At 38.2% G+C, this 19,049-nt stretch overlaps 1 protein-coding gene across 1 annotated transcript in view; it reads left to right on the top strand.

The window, feature by feature from the left end:
• Positions 1-18,520, top strand: part of KPNA1 (karyopherin subunit alpha 1) — a 53,351-nt gene extending 34,831 nt beyond the window's left edge. The window contains exons 11-14 of the mRNA XM_048934064.1: positions 1,620-1,745; positions 11,301-11,428; positions 12,204-12,382; positions 13,766-18,520. Of these exons, the coding sequence (XP_048790021.1) occupies positions 1,620-1,745; positions 11,301-11,428; positions 12,204-12,382; positions 13,766-13,953 (621 nt within the window). The 3' untranslated portion in view covers positions 13,954-18,520. The remainder of the gene's footprint in view (positions 1-1,619; positions 1,746-11,300; positions 11,429-12,203; positions 12,383-13,765) is intronic.
• The last annotated feature ends 529 nt before the right edge of the window (positions 18,521-19,049 follow it).

Genomic DNA, 19,049 nt, shown 5'->3' with positions numbered 1-19,049 from the left:
CAGCACTGATCTCTGCTCTCTGGTGACAGCTGACAGGACCAAGGAGAATGGCATGAAACAAGGACAGGAGAAGTTCAGTTTGGATGTCAGGAAATGGTTCATCACCAGAAGGTGGTTGGGTACTGAAACATACTCCTTAGTGCAGTGGTCATGGCCCCAAGCTGCCAGAGTTCAAGAAGCATTTGAACAGTGTTTTCAGACATATGGTCTGATTTTTTTGGCGGGTTCTATGTATGCGTATCTGGGAGTTGGACTCACTGATCCTTGTAGATCTCTTTGAGTGTGGGATATTCTATTTCTGTGATGCATCCTCAGAGTACATTTTTCCACTGTATTTCATTTCCAACAATTAATAATTGCCAGTGCTTGGAGTTGGCCAAAAACGTAAGTAGTTTATGCGAAGAAAAAAAATTCCAATCTTGTCCCAGCAGATATCTGATAAATGCTGAGCCATAACCTTCCCCCACTCTTGTACCCCCTGCTTAATTTGCTAAATAAAAATTTTAGGAACATGTCCAAAGTCCAAGGAGGAGCTGGGGGATAGAAAGGGGGAGAGAGAAGGGAGATCACAGATTCCAAGATCAGAAATCCTGCAAAAAAAAAAAAAAAAAAAAAAAGCTGAGGAGCTGGACTTGTTCAACCTGAGTAGAAGGAAGCGCTGGGGAGACCTCGTTGTGGCCTTCTGATGCTTAAAAGGAACTTATAAACAGTTCTAGGCCCCTCACTGCAAGAAGGACATAGAGACCCTTGAGCGTGTCCAGAGAAGGGCGACAAAGATGGTGACGGATCTGAAGCACAGGTCTTATGGGGAGTGGCTGAGGGAGCTGGGATTGTTCAATCTAGAGGAGGCTCAGGGGAGACCTCGTCACTCTCTATAACTGCCTGAAAGGAGGCTGCAGCGAGGTGGGGGTTGGCCTCTTCTCTCACCTCATTAGCCATAGGAGTGGAGAGAATGGCATGAAGTGGCAGCAGGGGAGGTTCAGGTTGGATATTAGGAAAAATTTCTTCTCTAGTAGAATGGTCATGTGCTGGAACCAGCTGCCCAAGGAGATAGTTGAGTCGCTATACCTGGAGGTGTTCAATAAACGTTTAGATGTGGTACTAAGGGATGTGGTTTAGTGGGGAAATATTGTTGGTAGGTGGACAGTTGACCCTGGTGATTCTATGATTCTATGTTGGAGGAAATTCTTTACTCAGAGGGTGGTGAGGCACTAGTGCAGACTGCCTAGGGAAGCTGTGGATGCCCCATATCCGAAAGTGTTCAAGGCCAGGTTGGATGAGACCCTGGGTAACTGGACCTAGTAGGTGGCAACTCTGCCTATGGCAGGGCCATTGGCACTAGGTGATCTTTAAGTTCTCTTCCAACCCAAGCCATTTTATTTCTGTGAAATCTGGTGTTACTTAAACTACTCTTTTTTTTTTTTTTTTTTGCTTGTTACCATGTGAAATACAAACATTTATACTTATTTCTCTTTTATTTTTCATTTTTTAAAGCATTTTAGGAATATCTTGATGGCATATGCTTTCTAGCTTTTGAAGACTTTGTATTCCTTACTCCAGGTGATTCTCTATCCTATATTTCCTCTGAGATGTGCTTTTCTTTTTTCTTTTGTGTTCAGGTAATTCTAAATTGTTCTGCCCTGCAGAGTTTACTGCATTTGCTAAGCAGCCCTAAAGAATCTATCAAAAAGGAAGCCTGCTGGACAATATCTAATATAACAGCTGGAAACAGAGCCCAGATCCAGGTAACCTTTTCAGTTATGATCAGTAATCTTTGTCTTTCAGGCTTAGAAAAAGACATCGAGTGATAAACTGTTTTTTGTGTTGTATGTACACAGTTATGCGGTTATATAATTACTTGGAAGCAGAAGTATGTTGTAGGCTCTGTTCAAAATTAGAATATTTCAATGCTTCAATCATCTCTCAGATGCAAATTAGAATATTTATTTTTATAATATTTAAACAGATTATGAGGGAGGTAGACAGCCCTTCATGCATTTGGCAGTGTTTAAGATACAGAAATCCTCAACTAGGAGATGAGTAAGCTACAAACTTTGAGAATCAAATAACTTCTGATTTTTCTTGACTTCACTGCCAGATATGAATGAACTACATTGTAAAATACTTTTTATTCCTATTTATATACTCTTTTAATTCTTAGTACTGGCAGTTGTGCACTAGCCAAATCTGAAATTGCTTTTTATTAATCTGAACAGTAATTGAGGATATTAAACTTTTTACTTTGTGATTTGTCTTGATTATACCAAATTTTGTAATCCTTCATGTTATGTAATAGCACAGAATAACAATTGGAAGCTTCAGTCCTTTGTGTTAGCCATTACAGTAAGCCACCAAAAACACACATCTCAGTCTTGATTTCAGTTCAGCTGTCACAAGGAAATCCTGGGACTTGTTCCAGGTGGTGTAAAAAATTGACCATCTTCTCTAAAGAGAAGATTTTTTTCTTAAACTATAAAATGAGAAAAACCTGCTAAATAGATTTTGTTTTCCCTAGATCTGGAATTTTAAGAGCAACTAAACTAAGGGAATTTTTGCTTCAAGGACAATGCCTTGTACCTTTTTAAAAAATGTTGCAAAAACAGATTTTGGTGAAATACACAAGGTTACCGTCAAGCTGAATGAAAATTTCCTCACATAAATCAAATTTAATTTATCTGAAGTTATATTTCTCAGTGCTTTTCTCATGGGATTGAGAGAGCATTCTCGAAGATTGCTGAGGACACATGAAAGTCCAACTGAAGACATCCGGTCTTTGAGGAATAGAAATGGATAGCAGAAATATTAGACATCAGAAATATTTTTACTACTGCTTTACTACTGCTACCAGGCAGAAGTAATGCATGGGTGCACAAAAACTCAGCCATATCCATGTTTTTCATTTGTCAGTTTTGCTAATGTATACTTTTCCTTGTAAGGCAGTCTAACATTTACTAGTCTTATATCTGATATCTCTGGATTATTCATTCTGTATCATCAGAGTCAGCACGAAGTGTTACGATTCTTCATCAAAGTGAGAGAATTATTTCTGTAGAAAATTTGTTATTAAAAAAAAAAAGTATAATACCTGCTTTGCAGGTGGTCATTATGATCTCTTAAGTTATACCTTCTTTATAAACCACATTCAGCTGCTGACTCAAATGAGATCTTCATCTACCTCTCAGAAAGAACAGAAAATAAGGATTAGACTTTTCAGGAAGATTTTTCAGTCTCTCCTAAGATGCTTAGAATTGAGTGTGGGTATTTATCTAACTTAAGAGATACTTGTCTTAGAAAGCAAGGAAGAGAGAAAACAAACCTTACAGAAGGTGAAACACTGCAGGTCTTCCTAATCTGATTCAAGGATGTGACTAAAATGGAGGTGGAACCAAGGGCAAAGAAATCTGCGGTTGTAGTTATCTTTCTTAGTCAAAATTTTAATACTGAAGATGATGTTTTTGTGGTTTATTTTTCTTTGAAGCAAAAAGGATATGGTCATGTCATCTAACCTTGGTAGAGCTCCAAAAATTTTGATTCTGGCTGTGCTACTGCTTATGTATTACATCTGTGGACTTGGTGAATGTTGAAGAAAATGAACTGTATAAAGTGAGCAACTGTGTCACTGCTTCTTCCTGTATCAGCACTTTTAATTGTTGTACAGTTAGCACTGCAAGGAAGGTAGTCAGTACTACTTGTGGTAGGGAAAGAATGTTTTTGCCTTTGCTTTCCTTTCAGTGAAGGATCTTTTGGATGCCTTACCCATGCAGTTACTACCTTAGTGCTGCTCCTCTCTGTTTCTATCTAGGTTATTACCTCTCCTGGGAGGCTTAAGAGTTCTAAGCTTAGGAGTTCTGCAGAACAGTCCAACCCAATGCATTTGTTTTTCTCAAGTCTGTCAGAGATGTACTTCAAAATGCATAATCATGTAGGAATGTTGCAAACTATGGAGAAAAGAGAGCATGAGAGAATTGAAAGTGTTCACAGAAGTCGTTCTGTAACGAAACAAGTATCTGAAGCATCAATAAAAATTAAAAGTTCTCTAATAGAGCATTTTTTCAAAATGCCAGAATTTCTATTTTCATTTTCAAGTTTTAGAGATAATTTATACTGTAGTACACCTAGAAGCTATTTCAGTAATTCATTAACTTCTGTGCCTTCTACGTTCATTGCTCCATATCATTCTGTTCAAGTGAAACAATTAGTAGTGGCTGTCCTTGTTAGCACAGCAGTCTTACACCTGGTAGATACTGCTCAGACATCCAAAAGTAAGGATTTAGATGAAATCTTAACTACAGCTTTTATAAGACTCTGTCTTTTAAAACTGTTGTCCCAACTTTTTTTTCCAATGAAGTGATAATGTAGTATCTTCATCTGACAAAATCTCTCGTATGTAACAAAACAGAATTGTTAGGTACATCTTTTGTGTGTTTAGTGTTTTTTTTTTTTTTTGAATGTTTCAAGGTGTCTTATTGCCTGTTTAGGTTGGTTCCTTTTCTACTGAGAACAGGATAGAATTGCTTTCTGTCTTGGGAAAGGGAGATGAGAAGGCAGTGATGGCAGAAGTAATCCCATGAGTCATTAACATTGCACCTTTGTTTCTAGCAAGCGATCATTTGGAAAGTAGAGAAGAACCCTTAGCTATGCATAGAAAAATATTTGTGGTTGTGTGGACGGAAGCTTGTTTTCTTAGAACTCTTGCATTGTGAAGAAAATGCAGCGTAAAGCAAATCACAAAGTGTGTTTAAATTTAGACATAACGTAGCCTGCCTTAGACTGTGCCACAGACAATATTGGAAGGCTGTATGTTGAGTATTTGTGTCCAATTCCAGTGAAAAAAATGTGAGAAGAAAATTCTCAGAAGTGAAATTGATAGTTCCTTTTTTAATAACCCATTTGTCCCTGCTCAGACAAATTGATCTGCCTTTGAACTTTGAACAAATACTATGTAGTGAAACAGTGGCTGTCTCAGGGGAATAGCCAATATAGTCCATGCTGTCAGCCGTAAAACTGAAATGGAAATAAGTAGTTATTCTGATCGTGGGTGGAAGATAACTATCCAGGTGATTGTGGCATTTTGCAAACTATCTATCCTGAGGCTTACATTTCTGAAACCTCAAGAGGAGGCCTATTAGAGGAAAACTGGAGTAAGGGCTGTTTCAGAATGTTTACAGCATGCTTGACTGGAATACTTGAGGCCATTTTTTTTTGGAAATACAAATTAGCAACTACAGGTGTAATTGCAGTGATTATCCTATGCTGAAAGTCTCATCACAGATGTGTAAAAAGGTTATAGAAAAGCTCTTATTCTTCTAAGTCTAGTTTGACTGGAGATTTCGTCCTGTGAAATTTAAGGTGTAATGAAACCTCCTATGAGATCTGGAGCTGTTATGTCTGCTTTTCTCACAAAATTCCTTCTCTGAGATATTGCTTCAGGTAACTTATAGTCAGTGTCAATCATTGTAAATGTTTGAGCTGAAAAACACTTCATAATAATTTTTTGCAACTTGGAATATGCTGATTGGTGAAGATTCTTGAAGATGATCCTATGCTAAAATGGAGAGTAGAATCCTTGTCTGATTTCAGTAGCAGTGAGGACATGGGATAGTTCCTATTTGTGAAGAACATATAATTGAAATAAGTGCATGGATGAACCTGTTTCATATGAGTTGCTTTATTCTTACTTTGTAGAAATTAATTTTAAAGATAACTTTACACTTTGCCATGAATTAAAATATCACTTCTTGAGAACTGATCTTCCTTATAGAAGGAAATACTAGATGCAGCTCTAAACTAAATTTCTTTTCCATCTTCCCCAGTACTTCTGAATTGTTTGATAGTTCCTATGGCAGGTGGCAAACTGTAGCCAGATCTATTCCAGTTTCTGCTGTACTGACTTTGAACAAGCACAATCTTTAGCCAGAAAGCAAATAATTGTAATTTCAGCTTTTCCCAAAAGTTGAATACCTGCTTTATATAGTAAACAACATTACTGTGACTTATAATCTATTCTTATGAGTGGATTATTGCTCCAGAGAAGTGTGTTAGAATAGTATGGAAATTTTGGGTATTGCTCAAACCACAATCTAAGAATCACTTCTGAACAATAAGAAGAAAATGAAATATTTTAGTAAATCTAATATGTATTTTATCCAACCAGTATTAACAGACAAAGCTATATTTAGTGCTTAAGATTGCATTGGATTACACTCCCTCCATCCACCCACTCTTAAACATAGAAATATAAAGTTAGAGGGAAGGACTCCTATATTCATTTCCACTTTCATACTGTCTATACTGCTGTTTGATAGCATACTCCAAAGGCTTTCACTGCCATTTCTAAAAGATAAGACGACAGTCTATCACTGTATTAGATTTGCACTCAAACACAATAAACTTTTTCTAGTGTTAAGGCAATGTAAGTTAACATGCATGAAGTGTGTGGAAGTTAGTGCTGTATTGGGTGTATTTAACGTTTAGAACACAGGAGGCTTGCATTTGTGTGTTTTTCTCCTCCAAAGGTGGAAGTGAAAGCCTTTCAGAGTGTGTTATCAAACAGTGTTTAGGCAACAGAAAAGTGTGATAGAGTACAGCAGTCTTTCCCCTCTTTATTTCTGTGCTTTTAAGGTTTGGGTTGGATGTGTATATCCTGATGCAGTCTTGATTGTCACTAAGTATAGTTTTTGTTTGTTAATTTCCTAGTTTGTATACAGCTTTGCTGTACTTCAGTGGATAGCTTCCCCAGTCAGGGAGAAGGGGAACTACATCTTCCTGGGAATCAGAAGGAGAACTGCACAACTGAAGCTAAATCCTGACTGTCGACCCTTCTGAAGGGTATGAAAGGCTATCAGATGCCTCAGAAAATGTTGTCTAACTTCGCAGCTGTTGAAAAGCTATGAAAGGCAGTACACCAGGTACAACCTTCCGTATCTGACAGTGAAGACATCATAGGAGTTCTCTTCTGTTGGCAGGTTAAAAAAAACTTACCACTTCTTTTTCTTATATGTCTTAAATTCTCATATGAACATCTGGAACATGGAGTATGGCTGTGCATGGTAGCATCTGGATCTGTGCCATATTTTTCTGTGGAGTTTCTTATCCTTGCTGAAATATGATGTGGGGAAGTGTAGCAAATGCTACCTTGTGTGTCAGTTTTACAGACTGAATGAAATGCATTTTTATCAGTTGGGTGAGGATGCAAGCTGAGAATTGTTAGAAATTGTTTGTGAAGGCCGCAGTAAGACTGGGGCCGTAGAAAAGGAAGAATGTAGTTTGCATACAATGTTGCTGTTTACACAGGCAAACTATGAAGTTATTTAAGTATAAATTACATTGATCCATGCCATAGTTTGCACAAATGGTCTAAAACCTTTGTTCCTTTTGTAGTGGCAGGACTTAAAAAGTTAGGAGCAAGATATGGTATTGCTGAGAATGTCATATTTGTCTGAGGACTAGCAAAACTGAGATGAAAGATTTTTAGATTAGTGTTTCAATAAAAGTCTACTTTAAGCTTCTGTGTGTGGTAAATCCATATATCATGCTGTATGGAATTCAGTAGATCTAGAGTACCTTTCATCCATTTATTCTGTCTGAAAACCTCAGCAGTTCATGTTACTGTATTTTTTTGTAGAAGAGACTCAAAGCTGCAGACGCCTCAACACAGTACTGTTATTACATTGCAGGTTCTTCCTGAGAAGAGGTAGCAACCTTGTGTAAACAATCTAGAAGTTTACTTTACAAACAATTTGGAGTGGATGGGCTTAGTGTCTGTGTAAACAACATAGAAGTCATTTAGAACTGAGATCTCAAGTGTTTCCTGGATCACAAATTACTGTGAAACCTGTAAAATTTCCAGCCTGAAGGAGGAGGATGTAGGAGTAGGACTGTACTCACAGTTGCCAGATAGAGTGGTGACTAATCTTTGAATTGCTGAAGTTACTGAGACAGCTTGCAGGAGCAGGAAAACACAATCACACTGTAAGACTTGGTTGCTTTCACGTGCATGTGCTGAATCATGTGTAGATGCTTGCATACTATATGTGTATTTTTGTGTACTATAAGCAATTTATTTGTTGAAACTCAAATGAAGAGGAGAAAATTCAGCTAGTGCTGTCCAGTTCATGTATTGACTTATAATACTCTACTGCTGAAGAGTTATTCCCTAATTGGCTATAAAGTAGTTAGATTTGACACTGATGCAGATGTAATAAAACTCTAAAAATTCACTTCCGTGTAGCTCTGTTCTTTAAAGCGAGCTATTATCAAGTGAAGGAACTTGATCAGAAGAAATAAAAAGGGTGGAATGTTTCTAAGGTGAGCAGTTATTGGAAGTTTGCAGAATTCGAGTGCCATCTTTAGAAAAACAAACAAAAGACACAACAAAAACTCTTTAAAAGTGAGGGCCAGATTAGTTAAAGGGCTGAGTATTACAATTCAGTGTGAAATTAAATTTGAAAATTAAGATTTTGTCTCAAATTCAATTTTAGTTCTCTGCAAGATTCTGTTGTGTGTCAGAATGGTTTCAGCGTATCTGAAGGGATGCAGTTGAGCATAAATTTTGGTGCTAATTTCGTCGTTTTAAGGATGGGCTCCGCATTAGCTATTGGGCTGAAAACAGACAGATAATATATCTTGTAAATGCTGTTTCAGTGCATAGTAGCAGCCTGAAATCAAACACAATTATTTTATATGCCAAGGAAAGGGATAAAACCAAAACAAAATTCCTAATTCATTTGTAGTATAAATCTTCAGTGTTGCACTGTGTGTACAACCATCTTCAGGAGATATATGGGGCGTGGATGTTAAGGGAGACTATCAAATGTCAGATTGATTCCATGTGAAGAGCAACTACGTAGAGTAAGGTTTAAGTGGAGGGAGTTGTGATAGAGTGCTGTAGAAACACGAGTGGCATTTGAGAAGGTGAACAGGCAGGGTCTGATTATTCCTGGCTTTTAAGCAAGGTCATCAAAGAGACAGCAGAGAAATGACTGTGCTGTTTTCAGGACACACAAGCACATTGTTTCCTTCAGATGAGTCAAACTAGAACTCACTGCTGCAACTGGGAAGTTTAAAAAGATGAAAAAATATGGAGAGTTTTTACTTTCCTGTGCATCTGCTCTTGTTTGCTTTTGAAAGCAGATTGTTAACATAGTTTGTTGTTGTGTTCAAGCACAATGGTAATTTGGATTAAACAAATCCATGTGAGATGCTGAAAATGATGTGTTCTTTTGAAGTGTTTCTTTAAATTTTTGTTCTGTTGACCTGCTGTTACCAAATTTCTTTATAAATTTCAGACATACTTAGAAGATAGGTAAATAAGAAAGTTATTGTACCATCATCTGCTCAGAAAGAATGTTTAAGTATCCTTAGCCTTACAGCTAGTAAGAAGAAATTTCCCACCTATTTTCATGAATGGCCAAAGCATCTTAGATTTTTTCAAGGACTGGTTACTGAACTGAAGTCCCTTAACGGTTCATTTTACCTAAGAGCTGTATTGAGCTTGAGCACTTTTTATGTACTCACCACATTACTGGAGTTTTCAGCACACTTCCATATCAGACACAGACTGTGGTAAGAGGGGAAAAAAGTCATTCAAGTTACCGCTTGTAAAATCTTTGGTTGTAGGGTCTCATCCTACCACAATCCTTAGGGGTTTTGCTCTGCCTGAGGTGTGCTTTTCTTCAAGAGAATAAAGATATCTATTTCAGTAGTTCAATATTTCTCTGTTATCACGTAAATAAATGTAATTGAGAGGAAAGTGTGACCTACTTCTAGAATAAATGTTGTTTCCACGTAAAATGTCAGAGCTAGATTGTGTATTCTTGTTCAAGAAAAAACACTGTAGAAAAGGCTGTGAGACATGGGCTTTAAAATAATAGATGCTACAAGCACTTTTCCTTTAATGCTTTATTTTCTTCATTAGTGTTTTATTTTTTCCACCACACTGAAGCTTATGCTAAATAAGGCTTTCCTTCAAAATATGTTATTATTGATTCCGGAGAAGTTGCTCTTTGATCAGTGAATCCTGGAGACATACTTGAGGGTTATGAAACCACGGTATCGGGGTTTCTTACCTTCCATTATTAGTGTCTGCTACTGTCCTTTCAGAAGGTGGAGTTTGGCAGCAGGCTTGTGGAGATTGTAGTGCTTAGTACCTTTATCAGTGCAGAAAGCAGAAAAGGATTTATGTTGAATCTTCTCACTCTTATAGCACTTTTTCCGCCAAATCTAAAACAAATAAGAAACCTTTCAGTGCTAGCAAACAGAGCTTTCTGTTAAATTCCTTTAAGTTGTGTTTTGTGATGGTTGTCAAACAGGTGCAGTGTTTTTACTTGTGGCCCACAGGTTGCCTTTACAGAAGCAGACATTCTGTGTAAGGGAGACTGTTCATGGAATTGTTGATAAAAGTTGTGTACATGTGGATTTGCAAGTTCATGCAGCATGGATGCCCAGTTAAGCAGGAAGGGTAAAAGAAAGAGAACTGTCTGTAACTTTATGCTGGATGCAGTCTGTTCCACTTTATGGAGCTCCTCTCAAAGAATCTCTTTGGCTTTGAATTTGCTGTTACCAATTCTATGATGATGTGCTTACAAAGCAGTTGTTTAAAAATGTACCCTAAGCTCCTGATTCTTCTAGTGATCCTTGGGGAAGTGTTTCCAAATCTTTATCGTGGGTGTATTACTGAAGCGGTTTCATCTGTCTTTTACTGCAGAACATTCTTTCCAGAAGTTATTAGAAACTTTGAGCTGCTAAATATTATTTGACTTGTATGAGTTTGATAGGCTATGCAGTTAGGCGTCGTATCAAACCATCTGTAGCTTTGTCTTTTTTCCAGGAATGAACATACTGGTGTTTGCTTGCTTTGCAGAATTCTTAGTTCTAAAATTACGTTTTTTCTTTGCCCTGTTGTCTAATCCAATCAAAATAGAGTGTCATACAAACAGGCTTATGAACTCTTTTTTTTCTTTTCAGGGAATCCTAATGACTTAGTGGTTTACTGACTTAATAGCTGAGTGGTTCACTATCTGGAAAAGTTAGGGAAATATGGCATTCTCTTGCTGTCAAAATATAATTAAGTGGCACATTACATATGAAGATAGTTTTACCTGATCTGTTCAATTTGGAATAATCATTTACCCAGAGATAATTTGGGTTTTGAATGTAAAACTATAAACTGATTTTTGTCCATTAAGAAGTTTGCTTCATTGTTTAATGTGTCATCCTGAGCATAGACATTAAATGAGCCAGCACTAGGAATTTGTTTCTAATTCTAGTTATAACCCTGACATGTGATTTCTTTTTTGCAGACAGTCATTGATGCTCATATCTTTCCAGCTCTTATAAATATTTTGCAAACGGCTGAGTTTCGAACAAGGAAGGAAGCAGCTTGGGCAATCACAAATGCAACATCTGGGGGCTCTGCTGAACAGATCAAGTATGAAATAGTACAAATATTTCAGTGCAATTGGGTGAACTAGTTCTTATTCAAGGAGTCAAATTAGTAATCTAGAAACTGGAAGACTTTTCTATAAAGAGTTGGTACAGTTCTGACAGGCACAATTGTGTGCCTCCAGTGTTTGTCTACAGAGATGTCCTTTTTGGATTGAGTTGTGAATGAGACATTCATTCCTGTATAGAGAAACCACATGAGAATTTCAACTGTAATGTTTAATTTCATTAATTGAGCCATTTCTCTTTTGTGGAAAAAAAATTAAATTTTAAACTTATTTCACAGTGATCATTTCAGAATGTAATAAAATGTTAGAAGACTGGAGAGGAATGGCTCAGAGACCTATGGCCAAGCCCCTGAAACTGAGGCATCATATGCATTGTTCTTCCTGTTTTTTATGCTAGTATGTTATGCTTACATATGATTTTGTATAAAGTAATTACTTATGTAACAAATCAATGCAGTTCATATTAATAATATTTATTTAAAACTTACAGGTAAAGATGTATATAAATACAAGCTAGAAAATTAAATTATACATAAAGAAATATGTAAAATAGAAGATGTATATGATATTTTCAGTGTTTTAGCAGAATTGGTAAGATACAGATACCTGTCTGTAGTTTTTTCTCTTTTCTCTGCTCAAGTTGATATTTCATCTGATTGTTTTGGTTCTTAGTCCTTGACACTAAATGCTTAAATGACAGTATCTGCCGTAAGTTCGCATAGAACCTGATTAATTGTTTGTAATGTTTTTCAGATATTTAGTGGAATTGGGATGCATCAAACCACTCTGTGACCTCCTTACCGTAATGGACTCAAAGATTGTGCAAGTGGCACTGAGTGGGCTGGAGAACATCTTGAGGCTTGGAGAGCAGGAATCCAAACGCAGTGGCGCCGGCATTAATCCTTACTGCGCTCTTATTGAGGAAGCATACGGTACGAGCAAAGTGTCTGTGGATGGCAGGTTTTAAAGCAATGACCGTGGATCCATTAGAGTTTCAGTAGATGAGACTGAATTGATTTCCTTATCACTGTTAACTGTTCTTAGACAAGTTTCCATCCACCGGTGTACTTCAACATTTACTTTCTTTTTCTGCATGTAGCTTGAGACAGTATATGCAGATGGTCTTTCCTGTCTTTTTCACATTGAGGAAGCCTTCTGGGTATCGTTCAGCCTGTAGTATGTTCCTTCCACAGCAGATAAACTTCAGGAGCTCTGTTCTGTTGCACAGTTTTCAGGCCTGTCCTTTCCCTCTCTGCTGCCTTGCAGAATTCTGCCAGCAGCAGCAACTTCCTGGTTTGCCTTTGCTTTGCTATTGTTGTGGTGTTTACTGCAGTCATTTCATCCTGATTCTGAGGTACTGCTACTCTTTAAGGTTAGTTTTCTTGTTAAAAGGGCCTCTCAGCTGAGTCTGGACGTTTTCTGTCCTGTGTGGTACATCTCTTTCTTCACCTCAGCAGTGTTTCTCAGTACAATTAAGTATCTTTGAGAACAACTTAATTTCATTTTTCATGCCATAAATAAGGTTATCTTAGCAGAAGACTGCAGGTGAAGAGCTTGTAAGTCGCTCACCATTTAACACTCTTGCTATATTGGGGAATTTTTCTTAATGCATTTTTTGTAGACTGCTGGCTTCTCTCTTCCATATGCCAAGTAAAGGATACAGTAAATGTGCTTGCTCTCCACTTCATGAGGTCTTAATCCTCTGTTCTCTTAGCACACTGTGCTATCGGGCCATTCTGCATTCCCTGTCTATAAGCTCATGGCTTTCCTTATGTTTTCAAAATACTGAAGTGGCAAGCAATCCATATATAATTTGGCTATAAAGGTGTGTTTATGTCATGTCAATTCAGTTGTGGTATATAGTCATTGTATGTGTGCCAGTTGCACAGTAAAACCAGTTAGTTTTAACTCTGATTTTGGAATAAAATTATTTAAAAAAAAAAAATTATAGAAAGTTTCTGAAAGATTCTGACTGAAGGAGTCCAGGTGAGTGTTCGTTCTTTTAACAGCAACTGAAATTGCTAGACTGAAGGACCCAGGGGATTCCTTCCCTTCTGGATCACTTGGACTGAGGTTGTCCCCTCTTCTTGTTTCTAGGACTATACAGTAGAAAGGCAAAGCATGAATTCCCCATTGATATACGCATAGATATAGCTGGCCACAGAGATGTCTGATTACCTAGCCACCTAATGTCACAAAAATGTGCAGATCTTTTTCTAAAGATTGATGGAATGTGATATTTAAATAGACTGAATATGATCATTAGCTGTAATGCTTCACCAAGCTGTAACTTTGCACACTTCTTTTCTCTGCAGGCCTCGACAAAATTGAGTTCCTCCAGAGCCATGAGAATCAAGAGATTTATCAGAAGGCATTTGATCTGATTGAGCACTACTTTGGAACAGAGGATGAAGACAGTAGCATTGCCCCACAGGTGGATCTCAGCCAGCAACAGTACATCTTCCAGCAGTGTGAGGCGCCCATGGAAGGCTTCCAGCTCTGAGGTGCCTCTGTGCCGTGTGCTCCTCTACCTAGCCAATCCTGTTGTCGAGCCACAAGCCACCTGTGGAGTGATTCTCTCAGTGTTTTCCATAACCCTGTTTGCGCTCATTTGCTTGCCTTGTGCACATTCTCTTACATACGTCTGGAAAACTTTTGGCTCTCTGTGGCAGGATGCCCCCTTCTTGGCAAGGGGTTGCCCGAATCACACTTCTTCTCTAGATTCTGAACCTCTCCACTGTCATCTTCATGAGGTTGAGGCACATTTCTATACTTTGAGATATTCCCTGCTCCTATTACAGGAAAAGAATCCCACCTCCACTAGCCCCCCGCACTCCTGGCATCCAAAGTAAGGCTGCCTTTCTCATGTATTTACTGCAGTGTGTGCCTGCAGTTCCAGGGAGACTTTCAGACTTTCTGAGAACGTGGCTGAATTCATTTCCCACACTTTTCTCTGGATGCCTCCTCGGATCGCTGTGTGAGTTGCGTTAAATCTTCATATGGAATGTATCTCCTTCGCTGTATGTGCCAGCTGGAGCTATTGGAATATAGATCGTTACAAATAATGGAATAAGTCTTCTATCCCCTGCAACAACAAGCTCCAATGGATGTGTTTTCTGGTTTTTAAGAATACTGAACACACATGGCCCTACCCCTTCTCAACACTGAGCTCTCAATGTGGACTGCAGACCACTGTGGAGATCTGCGTACCTTCTCAGTCTTTCCATCCACAAAAAGGAACCTGTGAATAGGTCACTCCTACCACCTCCCCAGAAATGACTTTTTGAAATAGCTTTTAGAATGGAGAAACTACTCTCATTTTGCTTGCCAGCACAGTATAATCCGGCCAGGCCTACCTTAAAATCCAGCCCTTCCTGACTTTGTGCTACAAAGTCTGGTCCTTGGTTGTAAAGTTATGGCTGAAAAATTTCTATTGCCTCTTAACATTTTTACACAGCTTGACTTGAACTGAGTTCTGAAAAATTACCTTCTGAACACAAAATCTTAATTTGTAAAACTTAGCACAGGGAGTGTTAGATCTCCTTTTCATTTTCACAAGACAAGAGCTTCCTTTCCAACTTGCCTAAAAGAGTCCTACTGGTCAAGCCTCATATTTAAGAACTAAAATGACTCTATGCTCAAAGGATAGTCAATATTACACCCAGATCCACCTGGCCCTTTCATTTCATTATTTCTTCTGCTGTTTATGGGACTTCAGGTGAACTGGCATGGAATGCTTGATTCCTACAGGTGACATCTGTAAGGCATTGCTGACTGCATGACAGCTGTCATCCACAGCTGTAGACTGCCCTTCTGCTAGCAGCATGTTCTTGGCTCCGCAAGATGCTTGGATCACAGACATCTGATGCAAAGGCCGGCCACTCCTCACTGAGTTCAGCTGACATTGACACCAAGCTCTTCAAAAAGGGGGACATGCCATGTGATTGTAAGTGGCAGTTCCATTTCTGTAAAGGCAATGGATTCTCCAGGCTGTCTGCCTCCCTCAACCCCAGCAATGGGCTATGTTCTTTCAAGCCATTTGGAACATCTGCAACACACATTTGTCCAGTGTAAACATTTCAAAAATGCCTCTGATATCTGCAGTGTCATGTACCTGTGGTAAATGTTAGTGGCAGAACTGTCTGCAAGATCCTCCTCATGACTCCTCTCAGTGACAAGCCACTGCAAAAGCAAAAAACAGTCCACTGTATACAGATAATACAAATATATAAAATGCTTGTCAAAGTGCTGAAAGAAGCTAGGCAAAGGCCTGAACGCATCAACTCTGCGTCATCATTATCTAAATACAATCTTTGTTTCTGTCTGTGCTTCAGGATGGAGACTGACCTGTGTGGCTGCTGCAGAAGCCACCTGCTGCCTCCCTAGCTAAGCCAGTTGGCCTCCCCCTTCCCTCTCCCAGTTATTTTCTAGTGCTGCTTTGTGCTGAAGGAACATTTAGTTTACTGCACTTGATCTGTAAATGAACTTTGATTCTTTGTAATCTTAGGGGGTTAAATTTGGTGGTTAATTTAAAAACAAAAACCCTCAATGTTGCCTTTACATCACATATAAATAACTGTGTTTCTCTTTTCTTGAAGGGTGATAGAAGCACTGATTAGTAGCAAAATCTTGTTTTAGCTTTTGGATTTTTTTGTGCTGGATTTTTTTACGTGTAAATTTCCAATAACATGTCATTTCTATAAGATTTGTTTAAAATCATTTACCTCTTATTGGATGGTATAAAAATGCTACATATTTTGTAAACAAATCTGAGCAAAGTGTGTGTGCATATATTCTGTATATTCATATATGTATATTCTGTGTATATATACACTTGTGTGTATATATACATATGTACACACACACGTGTATATATATATACACACACATGCGTAAGTGTGTATATATATACATATCTATATATCTATATATATAAGTGTTTTCTCTTCCAGGCTAGTGAAAACAATGTGGTGCATTGGCATTTCCCTCCCCTGCCCCCAAGAGAAAAATGACAATTGCCTCTAAATGAGCAAATTAAAAAATGAGTCCATTTAAGCTGAATGGTGTGCCTTCCTGTGTAAGGAGCCTAGCCAGTGTTGTTACTTTTGCAGTGGATATGTGAATTCAGAGCAGATAAGTATAAATCTTTAAACTTGATATGTTTGTTTGAAGTGACAGGCTTGGTTGACACAGGTAATATTGTTGTTGTATATACTTACACTGTGTAAAGCATTTGACTGGTACTGCATTATATTTTGACTGAGAACTAAAACAATACAGAAGTCAATGTGGCACACATTAAATGGATTAAAATGTGGCTAAACTCATAGGTCTCAATTTGATTTTAAATGGTGCTCAATTGAATGTATTTTCATCAGGATCTTCCAGCAACCAGTTCTTGTCTTTGCTTTATTTAGTCTTACTAATGACTTGAAAAGAAACAAAATTTCTAACGAAGGCTGCAAATTACGTCAGTGTGGAAGGGAGTACAGACTTGTGCATTATGAAAGGGAGAGCTTACTGATACAGACTGATCAGAATTACTTGGTAAACTAAGAGCAGTCCAACTGTTTGTATTTTGATAGAGCCAAATGCGTGGTGTAACATACCCATCTAATAAATAACATTCGGGCCCCATGTAAAGACTCTGTTTTGGAAGATAAGTGCTTCTGAAAAAATGTGAGGATCCTCTTACATTACCACTTGACCATTGATTGCCTGGCATGATTCTGTATGGCTAACGTAGTTCTCATAGGTATAAAAAGAGACCTTTGAGTAGAAATGGGGGGAAATGCATCAACTTCATATTCAGCTTTGTTGAAACTTTTTTTACAGGAACGTTCTCAGTGTTGCTATAAGGACTTAAAAGAAGGATGCTAAAAACTAGGAGCAACAACTGTTTGAAAAGGTTTGAAGTTCCTTTCATGTTATGTGGCAAACAGGAACGAGCTACTGTTAACTCTGTTGGTAAAGTTTCCAGTGGTACATGGCAGGCAAGATTGCTCTCTTGCATTCAGGATACGCGAGATGGTAGGGCAGAAAGTTGCTGAAACTTCAGTAACTGAAGCAGGGCCAGTGCCTGGGGCTTCTGGGAATACACAGGCAAAACAATTATTTGAGGCAACTGCTGCCTGGGGACTAGCTTGTTATTTTATTTCTGTGTCTGTTCTTTGATGCTACCAAATACTGGTGGTTGAAGTCCTGTCTCTTAATCTTAAGGGAAAGGAGGAAGGCACTGACCCTGGAAAACAGGTGTCTTTGACCCTGCATTTCTATAACAAGCAGCATTAAGACTGTTGAAGAACCAGCCCCCCCCACCCAGCTCCAAAAGTGACAGTGCTCATGGCTGTGCGTCACTGTGCTTCCCTGAGGATTTCTGGGACTACTGGTGTACCTTTGGGCAACTTGCATCTCTGAGAAGCTTTAAGTAATTCCCTGTGTTTTCCAGTATGGTTTCTTTTCGTCTGGAATTGTCACAACGTGTGATTAGTACTTTCCTATGTCTATTTTAGGAAGGAAACATTAAGATCTTTAGATATCTGAATCTTAGTAGGAAAATAAGTAAGATCTTTTTTTGTACTACTGTGACAATGTCCTTAGGGCTCCTGCATGGTCTTCTGAGGCAGCATTCAAGTTGGCAGATTGAGCACTGGATTGAGACATATATGGAACAGGTACAGTTAAAAGGTGCATGGTGTGGAATTAGTAATTTCACTTTCTGGAATAAAAGTAAATGGTGTTTCAGACTAAGCTAAAGGGGAGGAAAAAAATGAAGTGTTGTTCTAAGTTCTTAATGTTCTTTTTCATCGTGAAGTGTTATAAACAGCATAGGCTAAAGGTATGACCTAACCAGGTGGTGCAGGGTATTCTCGTTAGCTGCACATTACTGCCTAAGCAGCCAGTCTAATGTATACATATATTTCTTAAACATTTGTCTGTGTTCAGAAATGCTTTCACGGAAGCTATCACACTGTGAAAGTTGAGTGTTTCTTTATTCCTCTCATAAAGATTAATGTTTATGTTACCAAACTACTTGCAAAAAAAAAAAAAAAAAAAACCAAAACCCAAAACCTGCATTGGTTGGGGGTGAGTTGGAGGGTGGCATAAAGCTCAGGCTTTTTGAGCCTATATGGAAGCTGAAAGAAAACACAAATGTGTGCAGCAACATTCAGGTTTTCTTGTAGATGCAGAAATTGTGGGGATACCAGACTCATAAGGGAAGGATATGACTGCTACTGCATGGAGCTTCAGTTGGACTACTGGACCAGAGTTCAATTTTTGATTAAAAAAGGGCATAAAGGTTACAGATACTGTCTGAAATGGAAAAACTGATCAATGTTGCTGCTCTGGTGAGTTGCTTTCTAAGATTTATATACAAAAATAGATGAGATACCTGTTAGAATGCATTCAGAGGTGCTTACTGAAAGTGGAACACTTCTGAGAGATGCATAGTTCTACGTTCTGTCATCACCAAGCATAAATCAAATCACAAATTTCTCTCCAGGCATTATTTCAGGTTGCTGTGAAGCAGATGTTCTGCTCTTTGGTTTTATTCAGCGTAAGCACAGGCACCTATATGCTTAGTAGTGTAACAAAGAA

Source organism: Lagopus muta, chromosome 1 (genome assembly GCF_023343835.1).
Source record: "Lagopus muta isolate bLagMut1 chromosome 1, bLagMut1 primary, whole genome shotgun sequence".
NCBI classification, from domain to species: Eukaryota; Metazoa; Chordata; class Aves; order Galliformes; family Phasianidae; genus Lagopus; species Lagopus muta.
Note: the sequence above shows the minus strand (reverse complement) of the source record. Positions and strands in the feature narration are given on the sequence as shown.